General features: G+C 60.4%; 1 protein-coding gene across 3 annotated transcripts in view; it reads left to right on the plus strand.

Annotated features, from left to right (window-relative positions):
• Positions 1-18,004, plus strand: part of SHANK3 (SH3 and multiple ankyrin repeat domains 3) — a 780,355-nt gene that overhangs the window by 744,072 nt on the left and 18,279 nt on the right. For all 3 annotated transcript variants that reach the window (XM_075914851.2, XM_089777650.1, XM_075914857.2), the window contains one exon: positions 1,990-4,315. In XM_075914851.2, coding sequence (XP_075770966.2) covers positions 1,990-4,315 — 2,326 coding nt within the window. The remainder of the gene's footprint in view (positions 1-1,989; positions 4,316-18,004) is intronic.

Below are 18,004 nucleotides of genomic sequence, written 5' to 3' on the forward strand. Positions count from 1 at the left end.
TGCCCTCCGTGGCACCCAGGGGAGGAACCGAACAGGCAGGCGTCGGGTGATCCCTCCCTTGTGCGGTGCGGTCCCAGCATCTGGCAGTCAGCGGCCAGGGACACTCAGAGCATGGGGCTGCATCCAGAGCCTCTGGGCTGACAGCCACTGGCAGGCCCGGAAGGGTAACGTCAGCGGTACCACCCGAAGACTCCGCTCTTGCAGAGATTCCTGGGCACAGTCACAACCCCTGCTCCGCCAGTGCCGCCCGGCGCTCCGGACGCCACCTGCGATGCCTGGCAAGATGAAGGTTTGGGGGAGTTAAAACAAGATGCCCCAGTGCTGCAAGCGCCCCGGGGTGAGGTAAAGCTTTTTACCAGCCCAGCTTCTGGGGACACAGAGACAGTTCCAGGCTGCACAAAGCTCCTCTTCAGAGCCGAAGGCCCTTGTGGTTGCAGACTTAAAGGAGGTGGGGACCATCCTGCATGATCATCCCCAGAGGTGGAGGCTCCCAGAGCGCTGGCCCGAACTGGTTCACAGTGACAGAGAAACGCCAGTTGTGGGAGACATGGGAGAAGGTGGATGGCTGGAGATGGGCTGAGACAGGGCCAGGCCATGGGCCGCTGGGAGCCAGAAAACCCCTGGTGCAAAGCACCACCTGGCCTCAGTCAGTGACCATCCCACTGCAGCTCAGAAGGAGCTGCGTGGCGCAGACTTGCTTCCCACAGCGCCTGGCGCGAGGAGGGCAGAGAGCTGCAGGAACAGGCCGTGGAGGGGGGCAGGGCTCGCAACGAAAAAGCGCAGAAAGAGGCGGTTAGAGTGCAAAGGAATGAGACGGGAATGGGCAGGGCTGTACTAGTGCTGGGGTGCCCCTCAGGAGCTCCCTCGCCTTTGGAGTCACTGAGGTGCCGTGGGGTGCCTGCCAGCGCCGGGCATAGCGGCCGTAGGACCGCAGACGGGGTGTGGGGGACATGACGAATGGGACAAGAAACAGGTGCGACGGGAACAGGTGCCGTGGCGCCTCCCTCCTGCCCACGGCTCACTCGCGCGTGGCTCCCATGGCGAGGCTCAGAGCCAGGGATGGCGAGTGAGGAGTAGGGGGTAAGGCAGGTTGGGGGAGGAGGGGCCAGATTCACAGGCAGACGATCAGCTGATCCGGCCCAGCGCGGCAGTCTAGACGCGGATCTGTCAGCTGGGGAGCTTTGTCGACCGCTCCCTTATGCCTCATGAAACGAGGTTTACAGGATCGGTTGGCAAAGGCTTTCCCAGCCAACAGATCCGCATCTAGACTGCCGCGCTGGGCCGGATCAGCTGATCGTTGGCACGGTGCGGCGGCCATGTTTATTTTAATTATTTAAATCCCCACTTCTTTGACTATGCCGAATAAAGTAATTTACATGGCTCCATCGACGGAGCCATGTAGTCTAGACACACCCTTATTGTCCCCAAGACCACCTCGGCCAGCCCCGGGCTGGTGCCCTGCCAGTGAGCGGTACCCTGGCCTGACTACAGTCCTGCTGCATTCCCAGGGTCGCGGAGAGAGGCCTTTCTCCCTGGGGCGGCACCGGCTGGCCAGCGCAGAGCTGAGATTCCCTCTAGCACATCTGTGTAATTGCCTCCCGGGGGAGGGGGCGGACAGGAAGTGCAGCAGCCAGCCGCTAAGGAGAGGTGTACGTTCCAGCAGGCCACGCCCCTCCTCTGCCCCAGCGAACCTCCCATGCACACTGGGAGCTGAGGACTAATTACAGCATCTCTGCATGTGGCTTGAGAGCTGCCCGGTGCTCGCTCACACCTGTCTCGTCCGACCAGGGCGCAAGCCGCAGTGCCGCTGGCGAGTCGTGCAGCACGAGGAGGAGGAGCGGTGCTTGGAAAGTTGAAATTCAGTGGGAGGTGGAAACGTCCCCAGGGGCCCAACCGTCACCTTGCAGTGCCCAGGCAGACTGAGTTCTCGGCAGGGCCCCTCTCCCTTCGCACTGGGATTCTCACGCTGCTGTTCTTCTCATTTTCCAGGGGAAGATGAGAAACTCGCTGCTTCTTTGATGGATGGGAAATTTCCTCGGAGCACGTCCATGCAAGACACCGTCAGGGAAGGGCACGGAATCCCACCCCCACCTCAGACGGCTCCGCCCCCTCCTCCATCTCCATATTATTTTGACACAGGCCCTCCCCCGTCCTTCTCCCCACCTCCACCTCCAGGAAGAGTTTATGACACCATCCGGTCGAGCTTTAAGCCAGGCCTGGAGGCCAAGCTCCATGGTCTCCCCCAGGTTATCAGTGCAGCTGAGCTGTATGACCAGGCCAGGCCTTCTGTCCCGTATCCCGAAAGGCAGAAGAGAGCCCGGTCCATGATAATCCTGCAGGACTCCTCTCATCTTCCTGTCGAGCCAACGGAGATCCCCCGGCCGGGCCCTTCCGCCACCCCCCCGGAGAAGCTGAAACGGAAGGGGCGCATGATTGACAACCCGTACGCCAACATGGGCCAGTTCAATGTCAGCCTCTTTGCTCCCACCAAGCCCCAGAGGAAGAAGAGCCCGCTAGTGAAGCAGCTGCAAGTGGAGGATGCTCAGGAACGAGCCGCTTTGTCCATCACCGGAGGCTTCACACGGGAGCCCTCTCCCACCCGCCGGAGCCATCGCATGAGCGGCCTCGAGTATTCCCACCACGCGGGCCTTGCTCAGGTCGAGCCCTCCAGCATCCCCTTCGCCACGGCCATCGCGGGCGTCATGAAGGACCGAGAGCGGCGCCTGGACGAGCGGCGGAAATCCACTGTCTTCCTCTCGGTCGGGGCTATCGAGGGAAGCCCCCCCAGCATCGACATACCGTCGCTGCAGCAGTCCCGCTCTATCGATGAGCGGCTGCTGGGCAGCCGAGACGTGCTGCTGCCTTCGCCTGTCTCAGCTTTAAAGCCATTAATTAGCAGCTCGTCCTCCACCTTCATCCACCCCCTCACGGGCAAGCCCCTGGATCCAAACTCACCACTGGCGCTGGCGCTGGCCGCAAGGGAGCGGGCCCTGTCCTCTCAAGTCCCCTCCAGGTCGCCCACCCCCATCCACAGCCCAGACTCCGACAGAGCAGCGCCCCTGTTTGTGGATATCCAAACCAAAGAACCAGAAAGGGGGGATCTAGAGGGCTTAGTGTCACCTGTCTATTCGCCTGGAGCCAAAGGGGCAGCTGGAGCAGGTCCTGGGACTTTGGCCCCAACGAAAAGCCACTGGGGGACTCCAACAACCCTGAGAAAAGAGACTGAGACCCGAGCGGAAACTCCTGGGAAAGAAGAGAAAAAGACAGAAGACAAGAAATCTCTGATCATTAGCATAGTGGACACATCGCAGCAGAAGACAGCCGGCCTCATCATGGTCCATGCAACAAGTAATGGCCAAGAGGAACTAGGACTCGAGATGAAAGAGGAGAAGCCAGATGTTCCTGAAGAAAGCACGGAGCCGGCAGAGCTGCCCAAAGCGGAGACTGAGCCCAGCCCTGTGGGAAAGTCTCCGGTTAGTCCAGCATCTGACAAGACACTCGGACAAGGGAGTTCAGAGGAGGAAGTGGAGCCCTACACAGTCACGCTCCCGCCAGCTCAGCTGTCCTCAAGTGATGAAGAGACCAGAGAGGAGCTGGCCAAGATCGGGCTGGTGCCTCCACCAGATGAGTTTGCAAACGGGGTACTCGTCACCACCCCGGGCACACCAATCAGCCAACTGGCTAAGCCTAGCACGCCATCCATACCAGCGGCAGCAGTAGCACCTTCTACCACTGGTGGAACACCCTCAGGGAAGCCCTCTGATGCCCCCGCAGCCCCCGAGTCTGCTGCAGACTCAGGAGTAGAAGAGGTGGACACCAGAAGTTCTAGTGACCATCACCTGGAGACCACAAGCACCATCTCTACGGTCTCCAGTATGTCTACATTGTCCTCTGAGAGCGGGGAGCCTACTGACACGTACACTTCCTTTGCGGATGGACAAACTTTTATACTCGAGAAGCCACCAGTGCCTCCAAAGCCAAAACTCAAGTCCCAGCTCAGCAAGGGGCCGGTTACTTTCAGGGACCCACTTTTGAAGCAGTCTTCAGACAGTGAGCTCATCTCCCAGCAACATGCGGCTACTCTGGCTTCCGCCAGTGTTGGTCGGCCACGCTACCTCTTTCAGAGAAGGTCCAAGCTATGGGGGGACCCCATGGAGAGCAGGCCCGTCCACGGGGCTGATGATGACAAACCAACTGTGATCAGTGAGCTCAGTTCCCGGTTACAGCAGCTGAATAAGGATACACGTTCACTGGGGGAGGAACCCACCGGGCCTCCTTTAGATCCCGGGAAGAAGTCACCTGTGGTCGCAGCACGGTAAGACTTATGCTGGTCAGGGGAGGGCATTGGTGCAGAGTTTAGGCACCCCAGGAAGATAGGGAAACTCATCAGCAAAAGTGGCCTATAAATATGCAGCATAATCACCAGATGCATTTTGAGGAACATTCCAAGATGTCGGGATTCCTCAGCTGCATAGAGGAGAGAAAAGCCGAGACAGATTGTCATGTTTGGTTTCGGGGGCTTCCCTATCCCTTCCCCCAAACACGGACCTTTCTTACTGTCTCCTTGTCCCTTCGGATTGCCTTTCTGTTGTTTCACGTTGCTTCTTTTTGTGTCTTGATTCTGTTGTTGAATTGCTGTATTTGGTTGTGGGTTTCTCTTTGACGTGCTTTCTTCTGAACGGTTTATAATAATTTACGTTTCGTGAGTGCCTTTCGCCCCAAAGACTCACTCAGGCAAAGTACCTAGGGACTGCTCACCCAGCAGTGCAAGGAAGCCACCTCTGAGGTGGGATGCAGCAGCCTTTGAACAGGCCCCAGGAGCCCCGTACACGGCCTCTGTAACGAAATGCAAATGGATCCCGTTTGCCGTTGCCACTGCTGAGAGACTGGAGGAGCTGAAGTTGGCAGGAGAAGTGCTACATGACTTGGAATTGACTCAGTTTTCCATCACAGCTGTCAATGTCCACCCTCAGTGACACAGGTCTCCCCAACACCAGTACACAGCCCCCCATGTGCCTCCCTACAGCACAGCCCTGCTCTCCCATCACCACCCTGAGCCTTTGAGACCGGCGCTGACTCAGGGCCCCGCTGTGGCACCCACACAGCTGCCTGCATGCCCCAGGGTTTCCCCCTCCAGCAGTGTTCCCTCTAAGCTGTGCACCTGTGCAGCTGTGCACTAAATACTTCAGGTTCGCCCATGTCCTTTTAAGAGCCATGCAGCAGCACTTGCCCTTCACCTTCCTGCTGGAATGGAAGGTGAGCGGTGGCAGCATTGGCAAATGGTGGCCTGGTGGGTTCCTGGTGGCAGGCGGCTGCCCTTTTGCTCCGCCTGGAGCCGGGATGTGTGAGGTGAGGCTGTTCCAGTGAGACTGCCCCAGCTGGAACGGGCCTCGTGCAGCTGCTGCTTTACTCCACCTGGAACCGGGGCCACCTTCGGTGCTATTTTTAGTTCCATGGTCCTGCAAGGACCGGGACCACAGTACTAAAAATAGCACTGTGGGCGGCCTCTGCTCCAGTCCTGGCATGCAGTCCCACCCCAGGAGAAGCTGTGGCCGGGGCTGCAGAGGCTTCTGGGGCCAGGACTGCAGTATTAAAAATAGCACCACAGTTGGCCTTTGCTCCAGTCTTGGCTCACGGTCCCGCCCAGGAGCAGCTGGGGCTGGGACCGAGGTACTAGAAATAGCACCACAGCCCCAGTTCCAGCCCCCGCAAACAGCTTTCCACATTGAAAGTAGAAGGTGAGGGTAGGAGGAGAACTAAGAGGAAGGGGGGTGAGAGAGGAAGGGGCTTGTGCTGAGGGGAGGGGGCAAGGCAGGAGAAGGAAGGGGGAGGCAGCAAGGGGCAGGGTGGAGGAGAGACAAATGTCAAGGGGCCAAGAGGAGACAATGAGGAAAAGTGCAGGAGGGGGGAAGAGAGGGAAGGTGTCAGTGGTGGTGGAGAGGGGAGGGAACAGGGTGATGCTGGGAGAGGAGCGGGGAGGGACAATGGGGTCAAGAGGGAGGAAGGGGAGAGGGGAAGAGTGGGTGGCTGGAGAAGAGGGATTGAAAGGGGAAGTGGACATGAGGAAGGCAGGGGATGGAGCAAGTCATGTGAGAGAACACAGATGGGCATGAGGAGAACTGGGGCAGAGGGTGGTGATGGGGTGGGCCCCAGAGAGGAAGATAACAAGGAGGGCAGGGGCAGTGAGGGAAGAGGGTAGGCACCAGGAAAGTGCAGGTGCCAGGGGATTGTGGGGGTGAAGCAAAAGGGCAGACAGGTGTGGGGGAGGGACGGGCACCAGAGGAGAGAGGCAGGGCAGGTGGGTAGAGAGGGGTGTTAGGAAAGGGGATGCGGAGGTGTAGCTACAGATGATCAGAGTGGGACTAGAGGAGGGGGTGGGCACAGGGGGGAGAGAAGGGCTGGTGCGGGGGGGCAGGTCCCAGGAGGGCTGAGGGCAGCGAGACGGGCAGGAGCCAGGACAGCAGAGGAGGGGGAGAGGTGGAGGGCACCAGAGAGCAGATGGGGCGAGGGAAGGGAAGGTGACGTGGCAGCAAAGGGAGAGGTTTATAAGGTGGGTGCCACAGGGCCACCCGTCCGAGCAAGCGCCCACGACCTCAACACGGTACCAGACAAAAGTCACCCGGCCCACGGGGGGGATCTTAGCGGGACACTGGCCCCGGGGCTCCCGGTCAAGCCGGAACCTTCAGCTTGGGAGTGCGGACACGGACGGCAGCCCCCCGAGATACGGGTGAGGGGCCCCCAGACCCAGGGAGCGTCTGTCTTAGCTCCAGCTACTTTCAACCCTCCATCCCCACGGTGCCCGGGGGACACTGGCTCTTGCCCACTCATCAGTGACTTGCGTGCTCCCCAGAGGCGTCAGCCTCTCCCCATTCTTCACCCGCCTCAGGAGACGCCAGCTCCAGCCTGCCCCGCCCCACACTGCTTCCCTCTAACCCCAGCCTGCCCCGCCCCACACTGCTTCCCTCTAACCCCAGCCTGCCCCGCCCCACACTGCTTCCCTCTAACCTCAGCCTGCCCCGCCCCACACCGCTTCCCTCTAACCCCAACTTGACCCACCCCACACCGTTTCCCTCTTACCCCAGCCTGCCCCGCCCCACACCGCTTCCCTCTAACCCCAGCCTGCCCCGCCCCACACCGCTTCCCTCTTACCCCAGCCTGCCCCGCCCCACACCGCTTCCCTCTAACCCCAGCCTGCCCCGCCCCACACCGCTTCCCTCTAACCCCAGCCTGCTCCGCCCCACACCGCTTCCCTCTAACCCCAGCCTGCCCCGCCCCACACCGCTTCCCTCTAACCCCAGCCTGCCTTGCCCCACACCGCTTCCCTCTAACCCCAGCCTGCCTTGCCCCACACCGCTTCCCTCTAACCCCAGCCTGCTCCGCCCCACACCGCTTCCCTCTAACCCCAGCCTGCCCCGCCCCACACCGCTTCCCTCTAACCCCAGCCTGCCTTGCCCCACACCGCTTCCCTCTAATCCCAGCCTGCCTTGCCCCACACCGCTTCCCTCTAACCCCAGCCTGCCTTGCCCCACACCGCTTCCCTCTAACCCCAGCCTGCCTTGCCCCACACCGCTTCCCTCTAACCCCAGCCTGCCTTGCCCCACACTGCTTCCCTCTAACCCCAGCCTGCCCCGCCCCACACTGCTTCCCTCTAACCCCAGCCTGCCCCGCCCCACACCGCTTCCCTCTATCCCCAGCCTGCCTTGCCCCACACCGCTTCCCTCTAACCCCAGCCTGCCCCGCCCCACACCGCTTCCCTCTAACTCCAGCCTGCCCCGCCCCACACCGCTTCCCTCTAACCCCAGCCTGCCCCGCCCCACACTGCTTCCCTCTAACTCCAGCCTGCTCCGCCCCACACCGCTTCCCTCTAACCCCAGCCTGCTCCGCCCCACACCGCTTCCCTCTAACTCCAGCCTGCTCCGCCCCACACCGCTTCCCTCTAACCTCAGCCTGCCCCGCCCCACACGGCTTCCCTCTAACCCCAGCCTTCCCCGCCCCACACTGCTTCCCTCTAACTCCAGCCTGCTCCGCCCCACACCGCTTCCCTCTAACCCCAGCCTGCTCCGCCCCACACCGCTTCCCTCTAACTCCAGCCTGCTCCGCCCCACACCGCTTCCCTCTAACTCCATCCTGCTCCGCCCCACACCGCTTCCCTCTAACCCCAGCCTGCCCCGCCCCACACCGCTTCCCTCTAACTCCATCCTGCCCCGCCCCAAACGGCTTCCCTCTAACCCCAGCCTGCCCCGCCCCACACCGCTTCCCTCTAACCCCAGCCTGCCCCGCCCCACACCGCTTCCCTCTAACCTCAGCCTGCCCCGCCCCACACCGCTTCCCTCTAACTCCAGCCTGCCCCGCCCCACACGGCTTCCTTCTAACCCCAGCCTGCCCCGCCCCACACCGCTTCCCTCTAACCCCAGCCTGCCTAACCCTGCCTCTTCTCTCAAGGCCCCTTAGCAATGTCAGCCCCATTCCCTGAGTTATGCCTGCTGCCCTCAGACCCTGCTCCCTGGCTGCCCGTAGCCTCCCTGTGCGGCTGCTCTGCTCACCTCCACACCATGGGCCCCGGCCTGGATTTCTAGCTCAGACTCAGGCTGGGCTAAAACCTGCAGCCTCTGTGCTGAAGGCTTTGCACCTGCCCAGTGCCTCTTCCCCCTTCCGCCTGTCCTGGGCTCCAAGGTACATCAGCCGCCCTCTGTCCTCCGCAGCCCTGAGAGACGCCAGGCCACTCGCATACCCCGAGCCAGCGGAACAGCCTCCATGCTCCCTGAGGGACGGAGCCTCTCTGCAGCCCCCAGGCGCTGATAGACACATGCCTGCCATCTGCGCTTCCCCCGCGGGGCCCCGAGTGCTCGCGGAGTGCTGCTCCGCTGGGGCCTTGGGAAAGTTACGTGTTCGCTTCTCATGGTGTTGGGGCCTCTCCTCTGAAAGGCAGAGCCTTTGGCGAGAGTCCAAGTGCTGGAAGTGCTTCCCCGTCCGCAGGGCATGCGAGAGGTGGCAGGGGCTCGCCTCCGCGGCGCTAACCTCGCCTCCGCTCGTCAAGTCCTCGGCACAGAGCGATTGACTGTGCAGACGCAGCCCACAGCAGCGTGCGCCCTGCTCTGCAGTCCCTGCGCTTGACTTGTGGAAGAAAACGGCCCCATGCTCCCCCGGCAGCCCCTGTGATGGACGGCACAAGACGCAGGACCAGCTACGTCTGCTGCCGCTGCCCCCGGAACAGCCCTTTGCTGCTGCTGGTGGCTGACACACAGCGAGCTCCCACCTGCCAGAGGCCACCCGGAGCCCTGCTGCTGCTGCCAGAAGCTGCCTTTGGACCCTGCTGTGTCGCAGACGGAGTTTGAAGATGCTGCTGCCAAAGCCTGTCCCACATCATTGCTTCACTGGGCCACGCCACGCTCAGGCTGCTGCCCAAGAATCTCCCCATGCTCCCAGAAACCACCTCACTGCTCTTGCCAGAGATTCTTGTGGGACAAGAGCTGGTGGAGCCGGAAGAAGGGTGGAGGGAGCAGACCGGGCAGTGCCCTGGGTGCGTTAATTCCTGGAGATCAGGCCTTGGCACGTTGTGCAGCGTCCCTAGCGGGGAGCCGCAGGGCTGCAAGGCAGAAGCTGGGTTCTCTGTCTGCTCTCAGGACCGTCTCCTGCAGGGGGCGTATGACGAGAGCGCCTGGAAAAGAGGTCAACAGACACGCACGGCCAGAGTCCGGGCCGTCAGTGGCGAGGCCGTTCCTTCTCTTCTCCCGGCCTGAGCTTGTGCACGCTAGTCACAGAGAAAGGTTCTGGATAATCGTGGCACGACGGCAGCATCTCCCTGTCCCCAGACACAGCACACGGCCTGGCAGACACTCCTGGCAGAGCAGCGTGGCAAGTGGGGTCTCACTGGCATGCGTGGCACCCAAGTTTTCATGAGCCACGTTGGCAATTGCAAGAAGCCCCTGGAGGTTAATAAGCCCAGTATAAAGTTAGCTGCGGCCACATTCAACTCCCAGCGGCAGGTCCCCACCTCCAGTGTTCTGGGCAGTGAGAAACCCCCAGTCCCACGAACTAGCTGTGTCTGAGTTACCGTGTGCGGGCGCCTGGGCCCCGTGAGCTGCTGCACAGTGACTCCAGGGGAGGGCCAGCTGTGCAATCCCTGTGTGACGCGCAGTCACGTGAGCGCCTGCGTGGGCAGTGCTAGTGAGTGGCAGCGAGCTGTACCACAGCAGCTGGAGACTGACAGCCTAGCCCCAGAAGCTGCAAGCAAGGCCTGCCAGGCCCAGTCTCGCTGTTAAATGTGCAGCATTAAAGCGTCTGTTTCAAATGGCATTCTCGTGCGATGTCCTTGTGTCGCGTGGCTCTGGCCGTGGCCATGCAGCCCGTGCCAGTTCTCACTGGGGGGAGTGAACCCTGGACCTAGCCTCCCACCCCTGCTGGCTCCTGGACCCCAGGCCTGTCTATGGCCGAGAGTTGGACTCCAGCCAGGGCGGTTCAGCAGTGTTGACGCCGTTTCAGTGTTAAGCACCAGCTCGTTCAGCTGAGGATCCAGGCCAGAGGGGGCTCTGCGCAGGGCTCTGGTTCTTGTGCCAAACCAACAACAGAACGTGCCTGACGTGTCATTTGAAACAAATTTTTAGATGCAAAAGTGAGTTTTTCAGGTGCTGTTCTGGACACCCACAACTGCTTTGTATTTCTACAGATCTGAAAGAGAGAGAGAAGAAAAATAAGCCCTTTAGACATTTAGCTCCTAGGGTAAAGCTTCCTCTTTCTATATAAACTCATCAATTAATTCTGTTGCAGTCAAATGGTGTAACGTTTCTGGTGTGAGCTTTCCGCCACTGCAGTGACAACCCCTGTTTCCTTGTAGGCTCCTGGGCTCCTTCTTGTGTCCAAACTCTGCCCAAAAAAGGCCCGAAGTGTCGTCCCACATCCAGGACAAACCCTGGAGAGCTGGTGGAGAGGCTCAGGTTTGGCAGGGGCCAAGACAAAAATGGAATTAGATCCCTGTTCTCAGGCCCTTCCTAGCGGGGTCCCGTGGTGTGGAGGTACCAACAGCACACCTGCGTCTGGCCCTCCTGGCTCAGGGTCTGATCCAGTGCGGCAGTCCGGCAGGAGTGCCAGAAGTAGGTGAAGTGAGAAGCTAAAATCCCCTCTAATCCCTCAGGAAGGTGCCCCCTTCTCCTCCAGCTGGGAATAGGGAGAAGTAGAACAGAGAACTCAGTATTGAGGGAACAAATCTGCGTGTCCCTGTCCCCCCGGACAGGGTGGCTGCCCAGCCGGAGCACGTGGGGAATGCCTGTGGTCAGGCTGTACCCGGAGGGAGGTTGTGGTGGTGGAGCAGGTGCATTTGCTCCGAGGACCGTTCCACCCTGTCAGTCATGCTCACATCTCCTCGCCTCCGGCTGGATCCTGCCCCGCTGGAAATGGGGCAGAACTCCAGCTGACACCCGGGAGGCAGCATGGGTCCCACAGGCCCTGTCCTTGCAGCAGGACATCAGAGCGGCCAGGCGGGGTCAGACTAACGGTCCATCCAGCCCAGGGTCCTGTCTCTGACAGTGGCCAAGGCCAGGTGCCCCAGAGGGAGGGAACGCAACAGGGAATCCTCTTGTCACCGTTTCCAGCAGCAGCCCCTGTGGGAGCAGCGAGGTCATCGGGAGAGGCCTCAGGAGCGCCCCGTGCTGGCAACGTGGAGAGGCCGGGCCGCTTGGGTGCGATCACCACAGAGCTACATTGCAGTTGGACTCCCGGGGCTGCCCGCGCCAGCCGGCTTGGGGCTGTTTAAGGTGCTGCTAGATGGGGCTACAGGCTCAGGTCTGGGACCCTGCCACCTGGCAGGCTCCCTGAGTCCCGCCTCCAAGACAGCCAGGACCGGCCAGCTGTGGGTGTCTACGTGCAGCATAGACATATCCCCTGGTGGGGGCCAGAGGGATCCAAGCAGTCGGGCATTGCCCAGAAAGCCAGCGCTAGACTGTGGGAGGCCGTGAAGGGAGCCGTCCCTAGGTGCAGATGTTGAAACTCTTCTTACCTGCAAACTTGCTGGGCGCTGGTGTGCTGTCTCCCGTTGGCCCCTACCGCACGTCACCGTGGGCAGGGGTTTTCAATGAGGCGGAGGCCGTGGCGTTCCTGTCTCGGTCGTGTAGGTTTCCCCTCTGGCCCTGGCACTGCCAGCAGCGGCAGAGCGTACCAGTTCCGCTGGGACACAGCGGCGAGCCCGGCTGGCAGGGAGCGCGGGCTGTGTCCCCGGGTTAGTCGAAGAAGAACTCGTGATTTGTGGGGTGGTCTCCCTGCAGAGAAATTGGTTCTTTGACCCTGAGCAGACGCACCAATCGGAGACTCCCCTCCCAGGGAGAATGGGTGGGCTTGTGGCTTTTCAACGTTGATCTGCATTGCCTACAAGGAGACAGGGGCATTGTGGGTAATCAGTCTCAGCATGTGTTCATATCACAGCAAGCACAGCTGGCTTCACCTCATCTGATCACTAACGTACTAATCACAGCTCATGCGCATCCCTCGGAGTGAGTAGAAGAGCAGACCTGGGCTTCGGCTCCGTTGTGCCCACTGGGTTACCACTTAGGAGTGAGTTGTTCCAGCGTGTCCCGGCACGTGGGCAGGAAACTCCCACAGAGATGCGCTCAGGCACGGTGGCCAAGAAGCGCAGGGCTTCAGCCTTCCCCTCCATGTGAGTCCAGCCCTGAGTGAGCCCCGAGGTGCAGGGAGAGAGCCTGGAAGGGAGGGTCACAGCGAGGGATTTCCCACTTCTAGATGAGCCTGTGGTCACTAGACGGGCCGGGCGGAAGGTCCAAGTAGCCGCTAGAGAGAGCTCCCTGCAAGCCAGCTGAGAGGGGTCTGTTGGGGTCCCACCATGTTCCCATAAGCATATGAGGGTCCCGGGGTGGCAGACTCGGTGAGCAGAAGAAAGGTCCTGTCCCTGCCGTAGAGGCTGAGCCTTCGAGAGGCGAGTTGGGGGCTCCTGTGGAAGATCTGGGAGCAGTGAGGTGCTTATGGCTTAGACCCAAATTCTCTTCACCCCCAAAGGCAGCCCAGCTGGGGCGGTAGCAGTCATGGTTACCGTGGGTGTTCCTTAGGTCTCCTGTTCCTAGTGCAGCTTTGATATCTCCATGGGTTCGACTGAGGTACGAGTTTGGCCCCCTTTCACCGCTCGCAGACTGACGAGGCAGCACAGCCGTGGCAGGGTGGCTTTCGCTTGACGTGCGACTGTTCCGCGGTCACACTCTGAGGTTAAGCTGAAGAAGTCAAGTCATGGCCAGGCCTCTTGCGTTCCCAGGCTGGGAGGGGCCCTTTTCAAAAGGAGCTGGGAAGTCCACTTGCTCTTCTGCTTCATTCCAGCAAGCATAGCCAAGCCGTTCCTGTGCACCCAGCTGAGAGGCCTCCAGCCCCCCGATAAAACCCAGGGACATTCCGGGGGGAGGCCTGGGGCAGTGCTCGGTAGCCAGGCAGATGTATTGGCGCATTGATTTGGGGTTGCCCTGGAGCTTAATTAGCCTCCACCTGCACAAACCTCGCTTGAGCCTGACTTTTGGGTGCTGTATTGAGCGCTAGCCAGAGCCTTTCCCTCCCTGTCTCATTCGGCAGAAGACAGTTCTGCCTGAAACAATGCACCCGATGAAATTGCTCGTCTCTCCCCTTGGAGTGCGATGCAGACAGGAGAGTTGTGTGTTCAACACAACGGTCTTTGGCACTTGGCTCCATTGTGACTGCAGCCTCTTGCCTTTTAGAGCCTTTTAATTAATCCCAGTCTAAGCCCTGGTGTTTGTAGCACCAGTAGCAGCAGGTGATATTGACGAAAGCCTCGATACAGCGAGCAAAACTTCGGGAACCAAGGAGGAGTCTGGAAATGTCATTCAGGGCGCCACAGAGGTTCTCTTTGGTGACCTGTGTCCTAAAGCAGGGCTCCTGTCCTCTCAGGTCCATGGGGGAGGGACTTCGCTTTGGACTATCCAATGGGAAGGGCTAGGAGTTCTTTGAGGGGTGAAACAGAGGCAGGATTCCAGCTGGGATGGGACTGGACAGCTCTCCTGGCCCAGCAGCTCTTGGGGAGCCAGACAGGAACTCAAACTTATTCTCTGAAGGGAAACTCTTTGCATCCCTGAGTGGGTAGGAAAATCAACAATGTGTGGCGGGTTCTCAGGAAGGGAGTCAACCACACATCCCTGCCCAGAGACCCTGGGTCTGTCCCTGTCTCGCAAGGGCCCAGTGGCGCTCCAGTGGCGTTAGTTCTAGGGACTGCGCTCACACCCGTCCAGAATCAAAGCACGCAGCAGATTTCTGCTTGAGCCAGACTGACCGCTCACTCTGACTCTGTAGAACGCCCTCCCCCACACCTGTGTTCTTTGCCCGCTCTTGTTCCCCTCTCTCCCACCCCCCAAACTCTCCTCCCCTGCCCCTTCCCTCCTCCTTCCCTCTAGGAACACCCCTGTCCGACTGTCGCAGGCTTTGGCTGTTGGCTTCATTGACCATGAATGTCCCATTTTCTCCAGTAAATGCAGGAATGCGAACTCAGTGAATACTGAATTGATCTGACCTGACTCCCAGAATCCTTTTGGTACCAGTCGTCTGGATCCCTTTTAACATCTCCCGAGAACCACACTCAGCCCCTCTGCTCTGCAGCGCCGCAGTAAACGTCAACCCCCGGCAGAGCGTCCCAACCTCTGCCATACCCCCTGCAGGCCCCAGACGCTGAGACTCCTGGACAGGCACCAAGCAGAGAGAGCTGGTGCCCAGCCCGGGGGGTGCAGCAAACCGCATGGAGCCAGGCCTGTGCCCGACAGACGGCTGGGAGGGAGCCGCCAGGCGCCCGGTGCACTGTTCAGAGTGCTTTGCTGTCCTAGACCTCGGCGCGTTTCTGTGACGTGGGGAGAAACCCCCCCAGCCCATGGCTTTAGCTCCTCCGCACAACTCCCACGCCTGCTGGTACCTGCTGCCCCGCGGAGGGAGCCCCTGCGAGGGAGGGCCATGAGGAGCCAGCCCCTGGGTCCAGCCTGGGTTTCTGGGAGTCCCAGGGCTCTGGGACGGTGGGGTGAAGTGTGACCATTCTCCATGTTGTTATTGCGCCCGGACAGATGCTAACATTCTCTCTCATTGCCTCTCTTCCTGCTCTCCCATCTGCATGTCCGCGCTGCTCTGTCTAGAACCGCCCCAGGCCTGCGGAGGGTGGGCGAGCTGTGTAAGTCAGCATGCTCCCATCTCATAGCAAACCCATGTCGTGCTCCCTGTGCCACGTGCCAGCCACGCTGCTGCCTCCTCCCACAGCCCCTGGGAGGTGGGAGAGGGGTGGAACTTGCTGTGTAGTGTGAGCTTCAGCCGACCCCCCTGCCCTCTTGTGCCCCAGTAGCATGTCTGTGTCCTGTGCTGTGCTGTTTTGTGCCGCTGATTTCTGGGAGGAAACAGGCAATTCCCCCTGGCTCTGACATGGTGCAAACGACGGCTGGAGAGAGCCTTCCTACTCCAAACCCTGCTCCCAGGAGACTTCCAGCCGGGAGATTCCAGGTCACTGCAAGTTTTAAATCCAGCATTCCCACGTGAAAGGTTTCTGGAAACGGCAGAGACTAAATTAGCTGGCGGTGTCCCCCTGCCTCCCCCCGCTGGCATCCCCCTCCTGCACCGCTCCCAAAAGCTCCCTGAAAGGGGCCATGTCCCCTTCGCCAGCCCTGGAAGCGCTCAGAGCTCCACGAGGCTGTCTTCCCATTGGGTGGCCGTGGATCCCTGCCTGGGCGTGAGGTGGTGGTGAGAGGAGGGATGCAGCATTTTCCCCTCTTTCTGCTACGGAAAGGAAATCCTTTTTCTAGGCGTGAGAGCCTCTGCTGGGTGGTGAGAGCCATGGGTGGGCTGGGCAGGTTCCCTTGAGTGAAGGTCCCCTGGACGGCTGGTCCCCTGCAGGCACCCTCAGTGAGCCGTGGCTGCATGGAGCAGGCACAGGGGAACCTCGTCCCGAAGGCCCGGCCAACCCTGGTGCTGACCGCTGCTCCACTGCGAAGCACACGGCTGCTCAGGTCAGTGTGGCTCCCTGGCAGGCCCAGGCGGCAGGAAGTTCACGTTTCACCGGCACTGAGTGCACGGCAGTGAAATGAGGACAGTCCCAAGGATGAGCTGAATGGGACTGGCCAGCAGGTGGCCGGAGGGAAGGTTTCATTTGTGGTGTGTCCCAGGGGCCTGCCCCACGGCTGTCCCCGGAGTGCATGCCCCCCTGTGTTCCAGTTGTGGCCCTGCTGTGTCTGTCTGTCCCGCTGTCTCCCACCAGCAGCATAAGTTGGCGTCCTGCCCACCAGCTGTGCGCTGCCCCTGTGCGGAGGCTGGTCCAGAGCACCAGCAAAGTTCTGCACAAACTTGCACTGGATTTGACTTCTCGTTTTCTGCTGGTTGCTGAGTCTTTCAGGCTGCGTCCTCATCCCTGTATCCAGCCAGGCTGGGCCAGAACCCCAGGGGCAGCACCTAAGGTCTCTCCAGCCCCCTTCCTTCCCAGCCTGGCACACGGCCCGTGGCCGCAGGCCAGAGATGCTCCACGCCCCCGTCTCTAACCAGCTGTCGGCTCAGTAGAACCCCCGTCTCTGCTCTGCCGAAAGAGCCAGTTTAAGGCCCCTCAAGCCAGGAGGCCCCTGACTGGAGGGAGCTGGGTGTTGCCTGAGGTGAGGCAGAAGGACTCTCGCTCCATGTCTGCATGGCCAGCAAGGGGGGCGCTCCTGAGTCAGAGTTCACGCCACGTGGCCATGTTTTCCTGCCGGCACTGTGGCTGGTGTTGCACAGTGTCAGTGTCCAGAGCATTCTCGCGTGGCCTGCTGCTTCCAGACTTTCCTCAGACTTTCCAGACCGAGGCAGGCGCCACAGGGAGGGCTCTGAGCTCGGCTTTCGTTTTGCCCCTTCCCTCCCCCACACTGCACACTCCCAGGCATTGCAAGCCTGGCGAGACTGGAAAGCACCAAGGTGATCATCTGTGCTTGGAGTGGGGCCCCTGGTCAGCGTCCCACTGAGCAGAGCTTCAGCCCATGCTTTGACCCCTCCCGCACGCTCACAGTGAGGACGCGAGCGTCGGCGGATGTTGCCACTGCACAGCCCCCTTGGCTTACGGGAGAAGGTTTGGCTGCTGTTTCGTCCGAGCCCAACATCCCCATCTGCCTGCGACGTGCGCGTCCCGCAGGCCTGTCTCAGCCCCGGCCGACAACTCCCAGCAGGTGGCCATGGCCATCGGCTCATTCTTGCCGTGGTGCCTTAGCTCCATCCGCAGCCACATGAGCTTCCTACGAAGTTTAGTCTCCGTCCTACAGCCTCATCCTTCTGAGCCTGAGCATGATTTCTGAGCCCTCCAGCTGTCCGGAGGGAGCAGCTTCTCAGCTGCCCTCAGTCTCTTGGCATGTTCTGCCTAGTCCTGCTCAGGTACAGTGCAGCCTTCTGCTGGGGATGCCTCTTGGAGAGCTCATGTCCCCCTCCCTACCCGCCCACCCAGCTTTGAGCACATTCTGAGGCTGGGGTGATACAAGCGGTCCATCCAGCCACTGACCATGTGTGGACGTGAACCTGCTCCGGGGTGGGATTCTCTTAGCAAAGTGCCTCACGTTTCTAACAGAGATGGAGAGCGCTCCTCGTTTCCTGAATACCCGGGGCCAGCTAGCGGCCTTACCCTGCACAGACTAACGCGGCTGCCCCCTCAAGCTTCTGGAGTGAAGGGGTCCAGGTTGCAAAATAAACAGCAGAGAAAGGGGGGGATGGGAAGGGAAAGAGAAGGAAAAAATGGGGAAAAACTTGTCAGAGCATCCATGCTCAATGCAGCTGACAGAGAAGGTTCTACCTACTCTTGAGTACCGGGTGCTGGGCTTTGTATGTCCTTAGGGTGTGGAACGGAGCGGCCCATCCAGGCCAGGTCTTTGTGTAAACCTCTATTGCAGGTGTCAGCCTTGTAAATGAAATTAAGTTCTGAAGCTGCCTTTCAAGCTGGGTTTTAATTGGCTTGTAATATGGTAACTTTGCGATCCTAGTGCGAGCTAGTGCCGGTAGCACAAGAGTTCTCGCGTTTACTGCGAGCCCA

The sequence above is a fragment of the Pelodiscus sinensis genome, chromosome 1 (assembly GCF_052426305.1).
Source record: "Pelodiscus sinensis isolate ZL-2025 chromosome 1, ASM5242630v1, whole genome shotgun sequence".
In the NCBI taxonomy this organism is placed as follows: Eukaryota; Metazoa; Chordata; order Testudines; family Trionychidae; genus Pelodiscus; species Pelodiscus sinensis.